General features: G+C 35.7%; 1 protein-coding gene across 1 annotated transcript in view; it reads right to left on the bottom strand.

Annotated features, from left to right (window-relative positions):
* asic4a (acid sensing ion channel subunit family member 4a) overlaps positions 1 to 20,544 on the bottom strand; it is a 189,232-nt gene extending 168,688 nt beyond the window's left edge. Inside the window, 1 exon segment of the mRNA NM_214787.2 lies at positions 19,734 to 20,544. Coding sequence (NP_999952.1) covers positions 19,734 to 20,309 — 576 coding nt within the window. The 5' untranslated portion in view covers positions 20,310 to 20,544.
* Positions 20,545 to 21,401: the final 857 nt, after the last annotated feature.

Below are 21,401 nucleotides of genomic sequence, written 5' to 3'. Positions count from 1 at the left end.
ACCCGGAAACAGTATTACATACGTCACAAGCACGTCACCACTTAACAAGCGGATGAAACAATCAAAATAAATAAATTAAATAAATAGGGGCGGCACGGTGGCTCAGTGATTAGCACTTTTGCCTTATAGCAAAAATGTCGCTGATTTGAGTCTGGGCTGGGCCAGTTGGCATTTCTATGTGGAGTTTGCATATTCTCCCCTTGTTGGCGTAGGTTTTCTCCAAGTGCTCCAGTTTCGCCCACAGTCTAAAGACATGTGGTACAGATGAATTGGATGAACAAAATTTGCTGTAGTGTATGAGTAGGCATGTGAATGTGAGAGTGCATGAGTATTTCCCAGTACTGAGTTGCAGCTGAAAGGGCATCCGCTGCATAAAACATATGCCAGAATTGTTGGTAGTTCATTCCACTGTGGTGACCCCTGATAGACAAGAGACTAAGCCAAAGGAAATTGAATGAATTAATAATAATAATAATAATTAAAAAAAAATAAAAATAAATAATAATAATAATAATAATAATAATAATAATAATATTAGAAATTGTGAGTTTATATCTGACAATTTTGAACCAAACCCACAATGCTGAGGGCAAACAAACAAACAAACAAACAAACAAACAAACAAACAAACAATCAAACAAACATATATAAACGAATTAATTAATTTATTAATAAATAAATAAATAAATAAATAAACAAGTTACCAGTAAAGATAAAAAATAACTTAAATTAATAAGTAGATAATATAAAACAATATAAATAGACTGTTGTAAATAATATTGTTTACCATGGGCACATTGTTTTGTATTATTTTAATGCATACCTGCCAACACTCCTGTTTTTCCTGGGTCTCCTGTATTTCAGACCCATATTCCGCCACCCTCCCATTTTATTACTTCTCCTGAAAAAAACTCCTGTAATTTCACCCCCTCATCTTTTTTTGCAGTGTCTGTAAAACCCTCCGGTCATCAACTTCAACTTTAGTATAGTATCTGATCACAACCACCACCCATGGTACAGTTTCTAACAAAGCAAACACAACCGACCCAGCCTCTCCAATTCTCAACTGCATAACATTCCTCACCCCAGTCTCCTGGAATTTCAGACACAAATGTTGGCATGTTGGTAGGTATGGTCTTCAGTTTAACATCGTCCTTTTAATATGAAAAGAAAAAAAAAAAACATTTAAATATGCTGATTTTATGCTACAGAAATATTTGTCATGATTACATTTTTTATATTATGTTAAAAAAAATATGTTATGTTATTTTATTGTGGAAGCCATCACTTTCAGGACAGTTTGATGAACAGAAATTTGATGAACAGACGTTTTGAATGAATAAATGTGTGACCGAACAAACAAACAAACAAATGAATAATACTCTGAATTATTGTTGTCTTTGCAGTCAAGTCAGATTTGTGATGCTCCTTTTAAATTAGCTATTTCTATTAGTCCTGTCATAAAAAGGACTTGCAAACACCAACCTAAATTTCATGAAACTGTACGCTCTGCTTCTTAATGTGTACAAACAAACCCCAAAGATCAGCAAAAGGCAGTGCCAAGTGTGTGACATTCGACATAATTCAGAGCACAAGGTAAATCGTCCAACCAAGCAGACATGCCAGCCCTTCATGCTCGGCTGACGGTAGACCAGAATACACTGAGTGACATTTATGTTCTTTTATTTTACGCTTTAATATTGCTTTACCCTCTCTGCTCTGACATTTCCATGAACTAAGCAGAACAAAGATTTTCACTTGTGCGATTCATTTGATATTTAAACATATGCTGCTTTTTTCCACACAGTAATTAAATCATGACGGCAAAGGCAGAGAACAAATGAACATCCATTACCTGGACAAGCCAGTTCACAAAGCCTGATTCATTTTTTTTAACATGCATTTGTAGCTGGTTGGATTACATTATTCCAGTTTAAGAGGATTTTTAGCCTCTACCTGAGTGTGAGTCTCACAAAATGAAAACATCTCAGTTTGGTATCAATCAGAAATGGTAGGGGTTTTGTTGCAAAAAATGTGTTAAACTAGTTTTGAAAACATTTAAAAAGGGATTTGTGTTGAAATCAGGAATCCTTGTTAATATTAAGGAGATAATAGGGAGATTTCACATTACAAAAAAAATAAATAAAAAAAATACTCATCCTTTACATGTATCAAACCTTTATGAGTATTTCTTTTGTTGAACACAAAGGGGAAAAAAGGACATCTTTAACCATTGGTTTAACTATAGACCAAAATATTTCCTACTACGGAAGTCAATGGTTACTGGTTTTCAGCTTTCTTTATAATATATTTTATTGTGTACAACAAAAGAAAGAAACACATAAAGGTTTGATACCACCTAAAGGTGGGCAGAAGGTGATTAAATTTTCATTTTTTTTGGATGAACTATCCCCTAAAATAATATGTCAAATACTGTGGCTGTAATGGTGTCATTTACATTAGAGAAGTTTTGTTTTAAAACGCATGTTTTGTTATGGTTATGACTGGCATCTACATTCCCAGGAACTGATGTGTCCTCTTTGATTCAATGAATCTGCATTATTCTGGCAAATAATACATTTGATATTAAATAATAATAATAATAATACATTGCCTAAGATCTGGATATTGTCAAACAAAAAGTAATCACGTAAATTTCACTTTAAAATATTGTTTATAAACAAAATTGTTTATTGTTTAATGTCAGTTGTTTGAAACTATGCTGTTTAAAAAAAAAAAGATAATCAAAGTCATTTTTAAGATTGTGAGTTAATAAGTTAATTGTGTATTATATGACATGTTGTCTATTATGAGATTGCTGTTGATCTGTTTTGTGGCTCCACACTGTTGAACAGGCTCCACTAATTTGAGCTAAATTTAATACATTTTTTATTCAATCTGTACTTGTTGAATTAAAATAATATTATTGCTTGTTATCTGTTACCTCAATTTTATTGCCAATTTTATTATTGATTCATTCATTCATTCTTTTTTTTATTCGGCTTAGTCCCCTCATTAATCAGGGGTCACCACAGTGGAATGAACCCCCAACTTTTCCAGCATTTGTTTTACGCAGCGGATGAACTTCCAGCTGCAACACATCACTGGGAAACATCCATACCCACTCATTCATACACATACACTATGGCCAATTTAACTTAGCCTGCAATTCACCTATACCACGTGTCTTGACTTGTGGTGGAAACCAGAGCACCCGGAGGAAATCCATGTGAACACAGGGAGAACATTCAAACTCCACACAGAAATGCCAAGTGATCCAGCCGAGGCTCAAACCAGTGACCTGCTTGCTGTGAGGCGGTCGTGTTACCCACTGCACCACCATGGCACCCTATTGTGTAGATTTTCATTAAAATATGTTGGTTTTTCTGTTCAATTAAATAAATAATTTTGTTTAGATTAGCTTTTTTTAAGTTCTGTTTGCGCTTACTCATTTTAGATGACTATTTTTAAATAAGCTTATTCAATCAATTGTTAATCCATATTTGCTAAATACATTTAGTAAAATTGCTTGTAATATGTTACCCCGATTTTATTTAGTAGATATAGGGTATTATGTTTTACAGTGTACTCTAGCATCTTCACCCCCACAAAAAAATAAACATTTTGAGAATGCTAAAGACCCAGTTTTAGTACTGGAAAGGGCAGTGTAGATGGGCTGAAAATGCCAGCCTGGATGAGCAGTGTTTTCATTCTAAATCACAATTTTAAAATGAAATCACACTAGTATAAATGGCATCTGAATGTAATTCAAGACCTCTATATTTACTGTCTGTAAAGTATTGTTTTGTCTTCTGATGAGATGTTGAAATACATTGGAAATATATTTTCCGCATATTTACAAATTTCTAGATTTTGACACATTTAGAAGTCCATGCTGCTGAGAGAGACGTCTAGATCTGTATGTATCTCAATCAGTGTTGGGCACGTTCCTTTAAAAGTTTAATTAGTTATAGTTACTAGTAACTCCATACAAATAGTAACAGAGTTACATAATTAAAAAAAGTAACTTATTACCACAGAATGTAACTAGTGTGTTACTTTAAAAACATCTATTTGTCAAATGACAAAAAAAATAAAGATAAAACATTGTACACTTATCAGGACTATTTTAATGTTGTTGTGGGACAATGTGAGAAACAGCTATCAAATTCAACATATCATTATAAATATTAACATAAACATTCTTGCCTTTCACCTTAACAAGAAGAAAGTAGTGCTTTTATTTCCATGTGAAAGCTATCTTTGAACTTGTTGGATTTGCCGTTGTTCTGACTCCTGGTCGTTGGTGTGTGCGACTGACTGGGTGTGTGCTTGTGTGTGAACACCTGCACTACTCTGCCTCAGATTGGCAAACGATGGAAATGTGCTCTGTTTAAGCCAAACATAACATTCTCAGTTACACCACGTTCACAGACACTCCAATTATCATCATCATCATCATCACTGGTTGGTTATGTGTCCTGCCCCAGCTTGTGGTCCTATGGCTGAGAAAGGCGCTGCTTACATGAAAACTGCTTCAGTGTTTTCAATTAGAGTAACATGCATGTTATTGTCAGTAATGGCATTGTAATAGGGGGAAAAAGTAATTGATTTGATTACTCGTTACTAAACAAAATATTGCCGTTAGTATCGCTGTTTATTTATATAGTTGTTATTCCCATCAATAAACTCATTATCTTATTTGATCAAAAACCACCAAAATTAAGTTTTTTCGTTAAAGGATTTAATTGCTTTTTCAATGTTGAAACGTTTTTCAATGTTTTGTTTGAAGTTTCAGCATCATTAACACTGCCTTCATTGTCACATGATCCTTCATAAATAATTGTATTGTGATATATTGAAGCTCAAGAAACATTCATTATTATTTTCAAACTTGAAAACTGGTTAGCTGCTTCGCATTTTTGTGAAACAGTGAGATGTATAAAATGAAACAAGATAAAACAAATATTACTTAAATATTACTTAAAGTTTATTGCACTTAACAGAACAATTTTTTTTTTTTAATTTAAACTGAATAACTGATTATCTTTAGCAGAACTCAAACATAAGGAGTTTGAGCTGAGTTGTAGTTTCTAGCTTGCTTTGCTTCTCACTATTAAAGGAAAGTAAATGTTAAAATAAATTGTTTTTCTCTCGGGTTATGCTCAAGATTAGCATCAGGGGAAATTTGTTATTGTTAAATGCTCTATTACATTGGAATCTCTGGCATTTTGATATAAAGTTCAGAAAAAAAATATAATTTACACTGTAAAACCCAAATGTCAACTTTATCAAATGAGTGTAGTTAACTCAAAATTTACTGAAAGTTAATTCTACTCATTTGAAAAAAGTTTTAAACTCAGTGTTAAAGGTAATGAGTGAATTGAATACCTCATTACTTGAACTTAAATGGAGTAAGTTCACAATACTCATATACATTTATTGTTTTTAGCTCAAATGGTTTGTTGCAATCTGTTTCCTCAAACGGTTTGAGTTGCCTTAACTTATTGGGTTTTACAGTACTCAGCTGGTTTGAGTTATCTTTATTTACCATGTTTTACTGTGCCAAATTGCTTATTTACTCAAATGTATTAAGTTCACAGTACTCATTAAGATTAGTTTTTGAACTTAAATGGTTTGTTGTAATCGGTTTCCTCAAATGGTGTGAATTACTGTAACTTATTGGTTTTTACAGTGTATTTGAAATTATCTGAAAACATACGACACAGTAAAAAACCTGACTGCTACTTTTGACACATTTTATACATCCCTGCTGAATAAAAGTAACAGATTTAAATTATTTAATCTTTCAAAATGTATTATAAAACTATTGCATACAATCTGTCATTATTTAAAAGCTCCAGATATTCCAATGTGTTTGCAGAGGCTGAGATGAAAGTCATGTTGCAAAACCGCCCCTAAATGTGACCTGCAGCGACAGCTATGATTTGTGTTGACGTATTTGATGTGTGCCTCGGAAACTGGAAACTCGTCGCGCGGCGCGATTAAAATCCAGTCAGATACTAAAGACAGACGACCGCTGTGCTCCTCTTCAGGGCTTATCGCTTTCTTATTGCCTCTAAGCCACGGGGAAGAGGAAGTTCTGAATGAAAAATAAGCCCAAACTGAATTTCTTACGGCATATGTAAACAGCGCGCCAAAGAGTATATCCATCTTACAGCATTAGAAAAGCGCACAGCATTAGCTTATTTCATTGGCACACTTGCATTTACGCAGAGGTCCAAATGTATCCATACGACTGAGGTTTTCCTCATTATCAACCACAGCAGACTTCCCGCCAAAACCGAAGGAACCAGATAATTAGTCATGCCGTGCAAAGGCCTGGGAAGCAATCTGACAGAGGAATATATTGATTTAGGAGGGAGGGTGAAGCAAACAGCCTAAGTTAGGGGTTACTATCAATCTTCTCCTCCAAGTCTATCAGTATATGATGAAGCACGTACCCGCCGCTCGCTCACATACACTCGTTCCAACAGCTCGCCGGACAGCTTGTCAGAAAGAGACAAATGTAAGTGGGAACTAATGTTTCGGGGGACTCTAGGGGGAGTTTACAGCGTCCAAACATTAGAGGCCCTACTTTTTTTGCCTATGTTTAAAGCTATCCCTTGAGCTGTAGACTTTCTGGATGCAGTCGGCTGGCTAAATCACAGGATGATGAGAGGAATGGGTAATCCCTTCGAGTGCATTGGTAACACAGAGACTGGTCTCAGGTGTGGTTTGTCTTATGGGAAGCTGCTGCTGCTGATGATTTGTTTAGCGTAAAAACCGCTGATCTATTTGCTAGGGATTTAAACAGCTATGCTGTGATTGGGTTGTGTGTGTGTGTGTTTGCGTGCATTTTGCTTGTCCTTGTCACCTTCATACTACCATAAACAAAAATAGCAAAAGGTAGCTATGCATGTATTTACAGCAAGACATTTCTTTTCAAAATGTGTCCCCAGTTCATTGACTGCATCAAAAATGGCAAACATTTTCACTTGTATTACAAGTTTGTTTGTGTGTGTGTGTGTGTGTGTGTGTGTGTGTGTGTGTGTGTGTGTGTGTGTATGCATGCTTGTTTATATCCCAGTGGGGACTTAAACATGAATGCACACAGACTCACGGGCACATGTGCCGGTGTGGACTTAAACTTCAACGTACACAGACTCACGGGGACATGCGACAGCGTGGCAACCAAAATTTAGATTTTGAAGATGTAAAAATACAGATTGTTTCCCATAAGCTTAGGTTTAGGGGAAAAGGGGACAGATTATACATTTGTATAGTAAAAACTCATTATGCCTATACGACATTTATATATCTTATATCGAATCTCATAGCAATTCCTAACTTTTTTACTTAGTGGCTAATTTGTATGAATTTGTACAATCTCATTTGTACAATTTAGTACGATTTGTTTAGGGGCGGGGTTGGGTGCCACACCTCCTTTTTAAAATCATACTTTTATGACTGAATTTGCTGAAATCATGGCAGTTTTTCACTTTTTGATTTAGTGCCTAAATCGTAAGATTTCATGGCTGAATCGTAGGAATTTGAATTTGAATTTCATAAAATTTATTATGATTTGTCCATCCCCCAATGATGGTTGGGTTTAGGGACAGGGTTGAGGGCCACATCTTTTTAAAATCGTACATGTTTGTATAACTGAACTCACGGCAATTCGTAACTTTTGCTTTAGTGGCTAAATCTTATGAATTTGTGGCTAAATCACATACATTTGTGGCTAATTATTATGAATTCATACAATCTCATTTCATAAAATTTATTACGATTTGCTCATCCCCCAATGACAGTTGGGTTTAGGGCCATGATTGGGTACCACGGCTCCTTTTTAAAATTATACATTTTCGTACGACTGAACTCGACGAACTAACTGTTTCTAGATCAGGCTGGTCTATAAGATCGCCCCCAGGATATAGGAACAAGTTCTTGTGTGTGTGTGTGTGTGTGTGTGTATGTGCGTGTAGATATTTTTGTGTTGATATATATTAAGATATTAACTTAGGTTTTCTCAATAATTATTTTTTGTTTTTAAATCCTCAGATTCCACATTTATTTTAGAGTCAAAGGTTTTTATAAAGTGGTTTGCAGCCATCTCTTCTAGTCACTCCATAAATCTTTCCTGTGGTTCAAATTCTCAAAAAGTAATACCAAGGTTTTGGGTTTATTCCCAGTGAAAGCAAAAACAGAAAAATGAACGAATAAGTAAATAAAATATGTACCTAAAATGCACTGGAGGTCATTTTAGATAAAAGAACATGCCTACTGCATGAATATTAATGCAAATACCACAAGCAACCATAAATAAATAAATTTGTAAAATAACATGTTGCATTTAATAAATCAGGCAAATTATGTATGAACATATACCTCTTTAAAATCCCTCAGATTATAGTTATGAATAAAACTGTGAAGTTAATAAGTGTATGTAAGTGTTGCTCGAGTGGCTCAGTGCAGAGAAGAAAATAATTTAAAGAAAACAGGCACAACCATACAACCACTTAAAATATGCAAACAAAAATACATTTTTAAACTGTTTTAGGTAGTATTCTAAATGTTTTCTTTACAATGGACAGAAATAAAACACTTTAAAAAATCCCAAAACATCAAAATAAACTGGTGTTTACAAGAAAAGCACTGTATTTTTGACTAAAGTGTCTCGCCTTCCAGCTTTTGTAGCTTTGCGTCTCTGTGCTGAAGGAGAGATAAACTGTTGAAGGCTGAGGCTTTTTATGTATCGGTAGTTCAGCGGTTCAATAATCTGTGGAGACCTGCGACAGCGGAACTGGGCGGCTAATTGACGGGCTGTTTGGACAGAGCTGCAGGAGCACGGTCACTTTCACGCTCCCTCAGTCCTGTGTTTCTGTCAGGAAGACGGAGGAAGGAGAAGAGAGGGGGAACGCGCGGAGAAGAGCCAGACGTTGAGCCCGCAGGGGGACCTGATGTCACTCACACAGCTCTCGGAGAGAAAGACATCCTACCTCAGGAGCCGCGAGTGCCAGCACCACGCTAACACAATGTGAAACACCTGTTACTGCCAAAAACCCTCACATGTCTCGTACCTCAAGCAGACACGACAACGCTCAGTCTCCACAACTTTTGGCTGCTTCTGCAGATACTGTACTGTTACTAGTACAGCACTTTTTTTGCTTAAAGCATGAACAGTATTTATTTTTTGATATCCTAGTAAAGTAGACATTTTGAGAGCATGACATGATGGGAGCTGGAGTTGAAACCAAAGCTTAATGTATTTTTGGGGAAAAAAAAGTCTACAATTTTAGTGAAAGCTGTATAAAACAATGGTCTCTAAGAAAACAACCTATGTAGAAATCTGATACACTGCGATACATACAAGTTGTCCAGATGTCCTGTTGTCCAGTGACCTGCCTAGTTAACCCAATTAAGCATTTAAACTGCACTTTAAGCTGAATATTAGCATGTTGCAAAAATAGCTAATACAATATTACATTCTGTCATCGTGACAACGACAAAATAAATTAGTTATTAGAAATTAGTCAATAAAACTATTGTTTAAAATTATTTTTAAATGTATTATCTCTGTTAAAGAGCATTTGGGGAATATTTTTAAAAGAATAAATATTTCACAGGAGGGCTAATAAATGTGACTTCAGCTGTATGTTATATTTGCAACATAAATTTCAAAATCCAGCAAAAATGGCCATTTACGTGTATTTCTTCAGCCACTGGAACAAATATAAATTTATTCATTTTTCTTCTGCTTAGGTCCTTATTTATAAGGGGTCCACCAACTATTCTAGCATATGTTTTACGCAATGGATATTGCATATTGCAAAACAACTAGCCAAATATTATGTACTGTCATCATGGCAAAGACAAAATAAATTAGTTATTAGAAATTAGTTAAAAAACTATTATGTTTGAAAATACTTTGAAAATGTATATTCTCTATGTAATCTCTTATGAGGGCTAATAAACATGACACAGCATGTAATTAAAAAACTATCAAAAACAGCCATTTACATAATTTCTTCAACCTTTGGAACAAATATATAGTAGATATATTGGTAACATGTTTCATGATATATGAACATATTTTCAATTTCAATGGTCCATGTTTGCAATATTTTGAAGTACATGTTGCATATATGACAAATATTTAATATTTTGGTGGAAGGAAATGCTTATTTCTTGCCAGCATCATTTGCAGATTAATTTATTTACTTGTTTATTTTTATTTATCTGCTTTCAAATGTTTTCATGAACATGGCTGTTAATCTCAGTGACATTTGCACGGTTGGCATTGACTGCACACTATTTGAAATCTGCTAAACCCTTCATTAGCGAGAATCTAGATATGGAAGACAACAAATATTTCACACTTTTAGGAGCCCTCCAAAAATGGCTAATGTAATATAACATTTTCCCTTCAGTACACACTATAAATTAACTATGCAGTCTATATTTACAGTTACAGAGGAATTCAATTTCAAATAAAATTCATTTTCAAAGTATCCTAAAACAAATATATGAATTCCAAAATTGCAATATTGTATCATATTTTAGTATATTATATTTTATTATTCATTTCCACAGTATTAAAGCAAAATGTCTATGTTTATTATTATGCTTTGTTATCATAATGCAAATGTTTCCACAAGCAAACAAATACATAGCACCATTTATTTGTAATTACAAACTAATAACTCTTTGATATGGACAAATGCTTTAAAATTTAGATAAATAGTGGAAAAGGCTAACTGTTGGTCAATCTTTAAATCTCAAGGGCATTATCTGGTAATTTTATTATTTTTGACTATATATTTTTTTTCTTAATATATAAGAAATATATTATGCTGTTTAACTAAAGTAGGTAAATCATTGTGGTGCCTATCATTTAGTTTTTTTTTTTTTTTTTTTTTTGGAAGCACACCTTTGCAGTATAAATTATAAGTATTTAAATAGAATGAAAACCGACACAATAAATGCTATTTGTTATACTGTATAGAGCTAACTAATGTAAATCCAGCATCTGAAGACATTAGAGACTCTTGAAAAAAAATACTAAATTAAATAAATGAAAATGCTTTTTGCTTCCAGATGGTGGAGGGTAGTTGTGGCATCTAACCAGCACATGTTAACCAGTTAAAATCTTGACTTCTTGGTCTGAAGCATATGTGCTAACAGCACCAACCACAGGAAAAAAAAGACAACTTTTGCTAAAAATGTACTCCATAATAAAGCAGAAATGCTATAAAACACACTAGACAAGAAACCTGTCATCCCCGAAATATATATATATATATATATATATATATATATATATATATATATATATATATATATATATATATATATATATATATATATATATATATATATATATATATATATGTATGTATATATATATATATATATATATATATATATATATATATATATATATATATATATATATATTTTTTTTTTTTTTTTTTTTTTTTTTTTATATATATATATATATATATATATATATATATATATATATATATATATATATATATATATATATATATATATATATATATATATATATTTAAAATCTAAATATAAATATTTTCTAAAAAATATGCATGCATGTGTCAGTCTACATCAGGGATTTACATTATAGGTGTCCTGCAGATTTTAAGTTCAACTTGCCTCAACACACCTGCAATGATGTTTATAGAAAGCCTAGTAAGAGCTACTGTAGATTAGCTAGCCCAGGTGTGCCTGATTGGGGTTGTAAACGTTGTAGGACATTGAGTTTGGACACCCCTGTTTATATATATATATATATATATATATATATATATATATATATATATATATATATATATATATATATATATATATATATATATATATATATATATATATATATATATATACATACAGTTAGGTCCAAAAATATTTGGACATTGACACAATTGTAACATTTTTGGCTCTATACACCAAGACAATGTATTTGAAGATGCGCTTTAACTGCAGACTATCAGGTTTCATTTAAGGGTATTTACATCCAAATCAGGTGAAGGTGTAAGACTTAAAACAGTTTGCATATGTGCTTCCCACTTGTTAAGGGTCCAAATGTAATTGGACAATAGGGTTCTAAGCTGTTCCATGGCATGATGTTCGAACTTACACGCTACACACATTTTATTTTGGAAGCGGTTATCGCGATTAAATCTTTGCTCAGAACTAATATACTAAAGTGTGTATATATATATATATATATATATATATATATATATATATATATATATATATATATATATATATATATATAGTGTATGTGTGCATTATTGCATACAAACATATATACACACATACATACATAGAGCACATGTATGCTATAATGTAATTACAAACTTTTTTTATGTGATTAGTCGCGATTAATCATTAAACAACACTAGTTTCGAAGAAGTGGACAGTAAATGATCACAGAGTTTAAAGTTTTATGTGAGCTATGCCTTTTAATATAATAAAGTGTGTGCCTCAGTTCAAAAAGGACATAGGAAATGCTAACAGTGGCCTTCTAAATAATGTCTGGTCTGTCCTCAGCCTGGACTTTAGATCAATCTGGGTCAGTGTCACTCGGTTATCTGTAGGAATATATGCACAAGGGATCTGTCCTTGTTTAAAACCAAATCGGAAAATGCATCCGCAAACAGAGCAAGCAGGAAAGCAAACACACACACTGGTGGAGCAGGTTAAAAGAAGCAAAGACCTCCACGGACGTGCTGGACTCACTAAAACACTCACAATCCCCTTCAGCACCGCGAGCTGACAGTTAGGTGGAAAGGCAAACTAAAGCACAGCTATTTATATTCAATTGTCTAAACATCTTATTATGATATCTATTGTGAGCAATTACCGTGAGTCAATAACAGCTGAGTGTTTTAATTATACCCCATGTCGAGGGGAACAGAAAACAAATAATGCTGCAAACACGCGCACACACACTCAATGTTTTTCTATCATGATGAGCAGTTTACAAAGACTTGTTTTCATGCTGAACTAAAGATGTTTTCTAAACCTTGAACTGTAAAAGTAATTCACTGAAATATTTGGACTATATATTTATTTTTTTGTTTTAATGTTTTATTCAATTATTAAGCAGCATTTAGTAATTAAGCTGATGTCAAACCCCCTTGCTGGGACATTTGGTATATTCCAATATGATTCTAGATGTTTTAACAACAAGGCCTAAAATTTTTTATCAAATTGAATTAAAGTTATTCCTTAAAACTCTGTTTCCAAATGTATTGTTATGTTCAAACTGAATTAAACACTTTTATGGAAGCACAAATTAAGTTAATTTCATCTAAAAAGGTTCAGCCTATTTGCTGTAGTGTCATGCTCTGTTTACATAAACAGAATCCATACCCTATGTAAAATGCTTTACTCGAAAGCTTAAAGAGGTGGTCCACAGTGTATGTTTAAGGCTTAGTTGTGGTTATTAGATACAAAGAAACATATGCTCTTGCTTTACTTGTAGAAAATCATGTAATTTTTTTCACATATCTTAATTTGATTATATACAGCTAGTCAGCTAACATGAAAACAACCTTTAAAAGATCCGCCCTCAAGAGGCTCTGATTAGTCAGCTAACATAATAAATTGATTTGTGTATTGGCTCCACATCACCCCATCACGCCCCTACAAGTGCATGCTTTTGCACTCTGTAAACAGTCGTCAGAGCAGCTGAAGGTTGTGGATGTTTACTGCGGTTTCACTAATAAATATGAATTATAGTAAAACTTAGCTGCGTCAAACAGCATTTTCCGTGGTTTACCTCCTTGTTTACGTCCTAGCAACAAACAACATAGCATTAACCCTAGATACTGTGCATGTAGTTGATCAATTTTAACAAATGAAAATACTTACAAGTTGTGGCTCACAATCCACAGCTTCGTCGGTTGGAGGAGTTTTTAGCCGAATCCAGCACTGAACAGGGAGAGTTTCTGGAAGCTGTCCTTTGTCAAATGCTAGCTATATCCTCTCCTTAGAATTATAAGGTTCTATCTAAAGTTTTCGTCAAAATTTAGTTATTGACATTGTTATTAAATGACTACTTATTTTTATTATGGGATGTTTTTTATAGGTTGTTTTAATACTTTAAAAAAAACAACTACAACAACTGTTACATACTGTTTGCTATGGAATGGAAAAAAATTGAAGCTCAATATCTCACAATCATTCAGAACGCAAATAGAACCTTATAATTCTAAGGTGATGATTTATATTTTATAAATGTCTGGAACATAATTAAATTAAACTGTAAGCACTTCTGTTTTTGTGTTGAGTCCTTTCGCTGTAGGCTTTGCTAACTCTGTAAAAACCATTGTCTCCCTTTGCATTGAACTTTAAGTATCTTACATTCAGAGATGTTGTTTATGTTCACACAGCTACATTACACATTAACTAAAGTTTAAAATATGATATCTAGGTGGACCCCCCCCCCCCCCTTTAAATGCATTTTTACGCTTCCTAATTTATCTTTTTTCAATATTTTACACTTATGAATTGGAAACCCGCTGACTTTTTTTATATTAGCATGCCCCTGTTCAGTAATTTTTTTTTTCATATTTTGTACATATTTTCATACAAAAAATGCTTAAATCATAACACAATTTATTTTCTATATTTTTTTTTCTTAAAAAATAAATAAATCCTTTATGTATAATTACTCTTATCAGCAGCTGATAAAGAATATATCTATAACTACAGTAAGTATACTATGAATTGCCATTAATTAAATGCCATCATGTCCCTCGACAAGTCATAACATAATATCTTTGCAAATCATTAGCTAATCATTAAAGTAGACAGCATGAAGAGTAAAAGCACAGCTTTGACCCATTGCACTAATTAAAACCTTCATTTACACAATACTTAGTATTATACGCATATGCTAAATAAATACATAATGCATAGCAATTAATGTATTAATTAATGGACTTTTATGAGTCATTTATGGGGTAATTATATTATTAGTTCTTCATGAGTCATTCGCCCAGATTATCTATGCATTAGTTAAACATGAATTACTGCATATTACTAAACCCAAACTGTAAAGTGTGACCAAAACACCTTGTATTGTACAGGGGTTGCTAAAGCAGTAGGGTTGGGATTTATGGTGGAATGTATTACAGTTTGTCACTGAGTAGGTTTGCTTGCAGATATAGCTACAGTATATAGCTTTGTGAGGAACACACGGCTCTTTGACACTTTCATTTGAGCTGAATATCACAGTGGAGATTGCTAAGCTTCAACATATACATGTTTATGTATTCTGATCATCAGCAATTTTTGCAGTCGATAGAAAGAGAGAGAGAAAGAGAGAGAGAGAGAGAGAGAGAGGGGGGGGGGATAGAGAGAGAGAGAGATAGAGAGAGCATAGTTTCCAGGTACGGAAGACTGAATAAAACTGTAGGCCGACTCCAGGTATACAGTATATTGCTGCAGCCAGGAGACCTCAGAGGGTCTTATGCATCAAGTAGGTTGGGTTAAGGTAACAATGTTTACAGCTGTGGCCACTTAGCATGTGCACATTAATATAGTATATTTTTTGTGGGGCTGTACATGAATAATTATTGTTGTTACATAACTGTAAGTGGTAGGTGTAGACATTAATGAAGGCTAGTTTATACTTCTGCATCGAGAGATCGTCATAATCCACAGCGCATGACTTGTGCATTTATACTTATGCTTGTTTGTGTCGCTCTACAATAACACCTCCAAAACGATAGCTGGCAGTGCATTATGTTATTTTCCTCTGTATCGAGTATTTTCGCAAGTGTTCTGTTTTATCTAAATGCTACCTTGATGTACAAGTACACTGTAAAAAAAAAAATGGTATTATAAGTTTTTTTTTTATTATTATACTTTTTTTCAGGCAGCAGGAATGCTGGAAAGAATGTAAAATAACATCCGTTAAATTACAGGAATTTACCAGACAATTTAATTCAAGAAAATTTCTGTAATTTCTTGTAATTTTGCTCTACATACCACGGTTGTAACGAGTGGTTATTTGAGTTACTGATGCCTTTTTATCAGCTCAAACCAGTCTGGTCATTCTCCTTTGACCTCTGGAAATCAACAAGGCATTTTCACCCACAGAACTGCCACTGACTACATTTTTTTTTTCTTTTTTTACCATTCTCTGTAATCCCTAGAGATGGTTGTGCATGAAAATCCCAGTAGATCAGCAGTTTCTGAAATACTCAGACCAGCCGGTCTGGCACCAAAGACCATGTCACATTCAAAGTCACTTAAATCACCTTTCTTTCCCATTCTGATGCTTGATTTGAACTACAGGGATTCTTCTTGGCCATGTCTACATGCCTAAATGCATTGAGTTAAAAATTTGCATTAACAAGCAGTTGGACAGGTATACCTAATAAACTGTCCTGCGACTGTACATTAGATGACTATTTTTAAAAGAAAGCAGTTAAAATTGTGATCAAGATTGTGACTAATTGTGCAGTCCTACCTTCAAACATGATTGGGACCTCTTTTAACCTCTTACAATGTAAGTAGTTCATTTGAATAAATACAAATTTCATGAACACTTCAGACCGATGCTGCTGTTCGTTCAATTTTAAATACATGCCATGCATGTCTAGTGCTTTCTAGAAAGAGGATATTCTCGTATCCACAAGTGAGACAAAATGCTACATTAAACTGACTGCAGTTACATAATTCATTTACCTCTATGAGGCGAAATGGAAATGTTATTTTTAATAACATCAGCATAACTCAAAGACCATAAATTAAACATTTGTGCTTAGGAACATGAAATGGATATGGACGTTTTTTTTTTTCTTTTTTTTTCTTCCTTTTTGCTTGATTATAAACCAGTTTGATGATCTACAATGCAAAAACTGTAAAGTACCTCATCTCTTTTGGTGTTATAATTATTGCTGGTTTGTTTCTGAACGAGAAGAGCAATAGGACATGGCGCATGGGAATGATAAATGCACAGTTCATATTACAAGTGCAGTTGCTGAAACCAAGTAGTAGGGCTAAATGCCAGGGATGTGATTGATATTGAAAATATACCACTTCCCTGCTGATGCAGTCATTAAATAAACACAGCATCTGGAATGGCTGAGACATGATCACGCCGTGTGCTCTTTTCCTCAGGCTAGTGATCCGCACGCACCCAGAGGCCAGCCAGCTCAGTTAAGGTCATCTCTCACACTTCATGCTAAAAATATCAGTCTGTCTGCTGATAATACAAGGCTTCCGGGATAGTCGCGGCGATCCCTTTTGCTCTTACATCTGCAATCTAGTCACACTGGAAAGGCTAAAGAGATGCTTCTCAAAATCGCTCCTTGTTTTTCTGCCCGGCTTGCACAGCCCGTGGGATGGAGGAAGTGTCTCGTCATGCGTGGAGACAGCAAGATGCCTGTAACTAATCTAACTGACAGCCTCTCAGACACAGATCACAGGGCTGATGGGAGAGAACGGCGGAGCAGGGAACTTTCCAAGCAGATTAATTCATATAGGAGTCTTTCTGGGGCTCGCGAGAGGCCTGTGCCCGACATGGGATAGCCCATCTTTTCATCTAAAACTAATACTTATAAAAAAGAGAAGTCTTTGTTATTATTTCTTTACACTGTTCCAAACTTTCTTGACTTTATATTTGCAGTGAAAAGTGAAGATGCTGAACAGGAACTGATGATTTCAAGCTACAAAAAATGATGCCAAAGCAAATTAAAGGATCATAAAAAGTAGTGCTAATCACTAGTGCATAATGAAAGTAGAGCAGCACAGTGGTGCAGTGGGGAGCACAAATACCTCACAGCAAGAAGGTCACTGGTTCGAGCCCTGGCTGGGTCAGTTGGCATTTCTGTGTGGAGCTTGTATTTTCTGTCCGGGTTTTCTGGTTTCCCCCACAAGTCCAAAAAAAACATGTGGTACAGGTGAATTGGGTAAGCTGAAATTGTCCGTAGTGTATGTGTTTGAATGAGTGTGTATGTATGTTTCCCAGTGATGGGTTGCAGCTGGAAGGGCATCCGCTGCGTAAAACATATGCTGGAAAAGTTGGTGCTGTACCGACCCCAGATTAATAAAGGGACTAAGCCGAAAAGAAAACATCTCTAATTTGCTCCCAAGAATATGTCGGTGAAACCAAGGGCAGATGATTCTCATTCAGTAAAAACTTCAATATTAGTTTGCTCATTCATCTCATGCTATTATGTGGCTCCAGAAGGCTCACATGTATAAATGCATAAGTCACTACTTTTGTGACACTTTCATGATGCTTTTTCAGTCTCTTTGAACCTTGAAAGCTCCTCTCCCAATTTAATGTTACTGCCTTGAAATAAATTTTTCAGACTTTCTCCAATTGGATAGAATGAAGGCACATTTGGAACAACATGAAGGTGAGTAAATTGTCTTTTAATGTGCGATGCAGATAACTGGTTCCACTTGAACTCTTCAAACAAACAGCAAGCGCAAACAACGAACGACACTTCACATTTACCTGTCACATCTTTTACCACTTTTCTGTTCTCAGCTTTGCTTTTATCTTTTCGCAGAAGCGTGGCATTTTCCCTGCCGTGGCCAACGGGGAGAGAGACTGAAGAGGTGAAAGAAAGTAACAGTGGTAGAGAGAAGCTGAGAAAGTCTCAGCCGTCACATCTAATTTCTTGAACCATGCGAATGGAAGATAGGATCAAAAATACTGTATGTATCTACGTAAGATTGAACCCTTGGGTAGAGGAGAAGACAAAAGCTCTACTACACATCAAAGGGTCAGTCCATGTTATCGTCAGGATAGAACGAGAACTTCCGCCTAGGGAAGGTAAAGCTACATATGTCCAACACCTCCTGTTCAGACTTGACAAATGCTCTTTGCTGTTACCAAACCAATACCCATTCATCCAGCAGTAGCTTATAAGTTCAATAAACTTGGCATGATGGACACATATAAAACCTTCCGGAGCTGACTTGGGCAGATTATGGAATTAGTTTTATTTGTTTTAACCAATTTAGCTAATGCAAAATTCATGTATGATTTCAGACTTAAAATATTAATTCCGACAATGACAAGATTGATATGCAACACTGACAAAACTCCTAAATTAAAAGAGGTGAAAAGTGAGCAAGAGAGATTGTTTTTTACAAAGCAATACTGTTGCCATGCACTCTTTCAGCAGCTGACACTACTGGCACTATCAAAAAGCAGAAAAGTAAATATAAAAATGTGCCCTGCTCTACTCCTTTGAGGAGAACAGCTGAACCCCCTGCTGTTTCTGGTACATTACAGGAAATCATGAGTATAGGGAAACAGGACCTCTCCTGTGAACACAATGAGTGTAGCAAACCTGGTCTGCACCCTATTTAAAATGACTTTGTCCAAATGAATTGTCACTACAAGGAAAAGCAGAGAAAAACAAATGTGTATCTATCCACTACACTGATGAAAGAAATTGTTTTCTCTTGTAATGATGAATTGAATTTGTTTGCAACACCTGCAGACTCCTCGGTTTTTAACTGAGAACAGAACATTCAGTCCTAAAGTGCAAATAAACTCCCTATTCCAGCAAACTATATAGAATCATAGACACTCATTGCTCTTTGCACATCCATCAAGTTCTTGATTCTACTAATAAACAGCCCACATCAAAGCAATTCCCTTCACCTCTAAACTTACTTTCCAAGACAAAAGTTTGCGGAACAGAAACTTTCTTCAAACTTACCACAGTAAAGTCTTCAGCCGAGCAGTTCTGCCCACTGAAGTTGCAGCTCTTCAGCATCTCTTCCAGCTGGTGACCCGTCCGGTTGAAGATGTCCTGCATGTCTGGTGCCGGATACTCCAAATCAGTGGGTTTGTGGCCGTCCTTGTTTTTGGGGGGCAAGCCGGTCAGGTTGGCCAGGTGGTAGATGTCGGCATCTGTAAGAGCAGAAAAGCGGAAACGGTTGATGTTGCAGATGGTCACGGCGGGGAACACCATCTCCGGGGTGGCCTCCTCGTTCAGTGCCGTGACGTGAGGATGCTCCAGGTAGGAGATGGCACACTTTGCTGCCTGGTACAGAAAGAGAGCCAGGGACACCAGAAACGCAAGAGCCCAGAGGGTCTGTCTGACACCCAGCCGGCCCGACACGAAAATGTGGTTAATCCCATGGAGCGAGGAGGCACTGGCGAAGCCAGCCAAGTCCTTGGTTGGGGGGCTGCAGCTCTCCTCAATCAGGCTCTCCTTGTCCCCATCCTGGTTGCCTTTCTGCTTCTCATCCTCCTCTGCAAATTTGATTTTGCAAACAAATTCGATCGGCATGTGGGCAGCCAGGTCTGCGTTTGGGATGTTTGGATAACAGCTTGGAGCCCCAGTTTCCACTAACTCCCGTTGCTCTGACGAACAAGACCTCAACTCCAGAAAGAAAAGAAGAGAAAAAAAGGCATGTAGAGTGAGAGCGAGAGCGGCCGCTGCTGTCGTGTGCTGTGAAGAGAACTGCCTCTGTCTCTCAGTTTCAGCTCTCCAGCACTGATGCTCCTGGTGCTGCGCTCGGACTGCTCATCTGAACACTTGTTCGGCACGCTTACGAGTCCTGCTTACCAGCTGTGAGAACCAAAAAAAAAATAATAATAAAAAAAAACATACAGCGAAGCTTCTCTTTGCTTCAAAGCCACAGATGAAAATGCAGCATTTTGACTCAAGCTTCAAGAGGCTGGGGGGCTTCTTAATAATTCATGAGGAAGCAACACTGTGATTATTTCCTCTTCACCGGCACAAGCAGCGGCAACTCAAACACCCCCCACGCGCTCCGTCCTATCGCTTTCTCTCTCTCGATCTCCCGCTCTCTCTCTCTCTCTCTCTCTCTCACTCTTACACACACGCGTACTTACAAACATCCCCCCCTCATTCGCTCTCTCTCACTTAATCCACTTGTTTGAAGCGCTTTCTTACCCCTTGACCACAATAAATTGTCGTCAAAAACTGCTTCGCTGAACATCCTGGACTAGATGAGGACATCATGAGGGGGGGTCAGTAGATTTTAAGCCCTCAGCTCCCCCTTTACTCCCAGGAGCCTATTTACACCCATTTTATTCCCAGAAGACATCCTAATTGCGACAATAATGAGGCGTGAGGAGTGATCTTAAACAGCTCACAACTCTGAACGATCAATCTTCAAGTGGAAAAAAAAGCAAAGAAAAAGGGAAATAGAGAAAGAAAGGATATCGATTGTGCAGAAGCATCAGTCAAAGATTAAGGAAAGCAGTACAACGGTCTTTTCTTATCAGGAATTAATGGTAGCATCACCAAGCTCCAGCACGAATTTAAATTAGTGCCTGTCTCCCAATCCAGGATCGGATGACACCGAAGACGCAGAAATAACGTATTGATCTTGACCCTACTTTCACACTGTTT

This window comes from Danio rerio, chromosome 9 (assembly GCF_052040795.2).
Source record: "Danio rerio strain M-AB ecotype USA chromosome 9, GRCz13ab, whole genome shotgun sequence".
NCBI lineage: Eukaryota > Metazoa > Chordata > Actinopteri > Cypriniformes > Danionidae > Danio > Danio rerio.
Note: the sequence above shows the minus strand (reverse complement) of the source record. Positions and strands in the feature narration are given on the sequence as shown.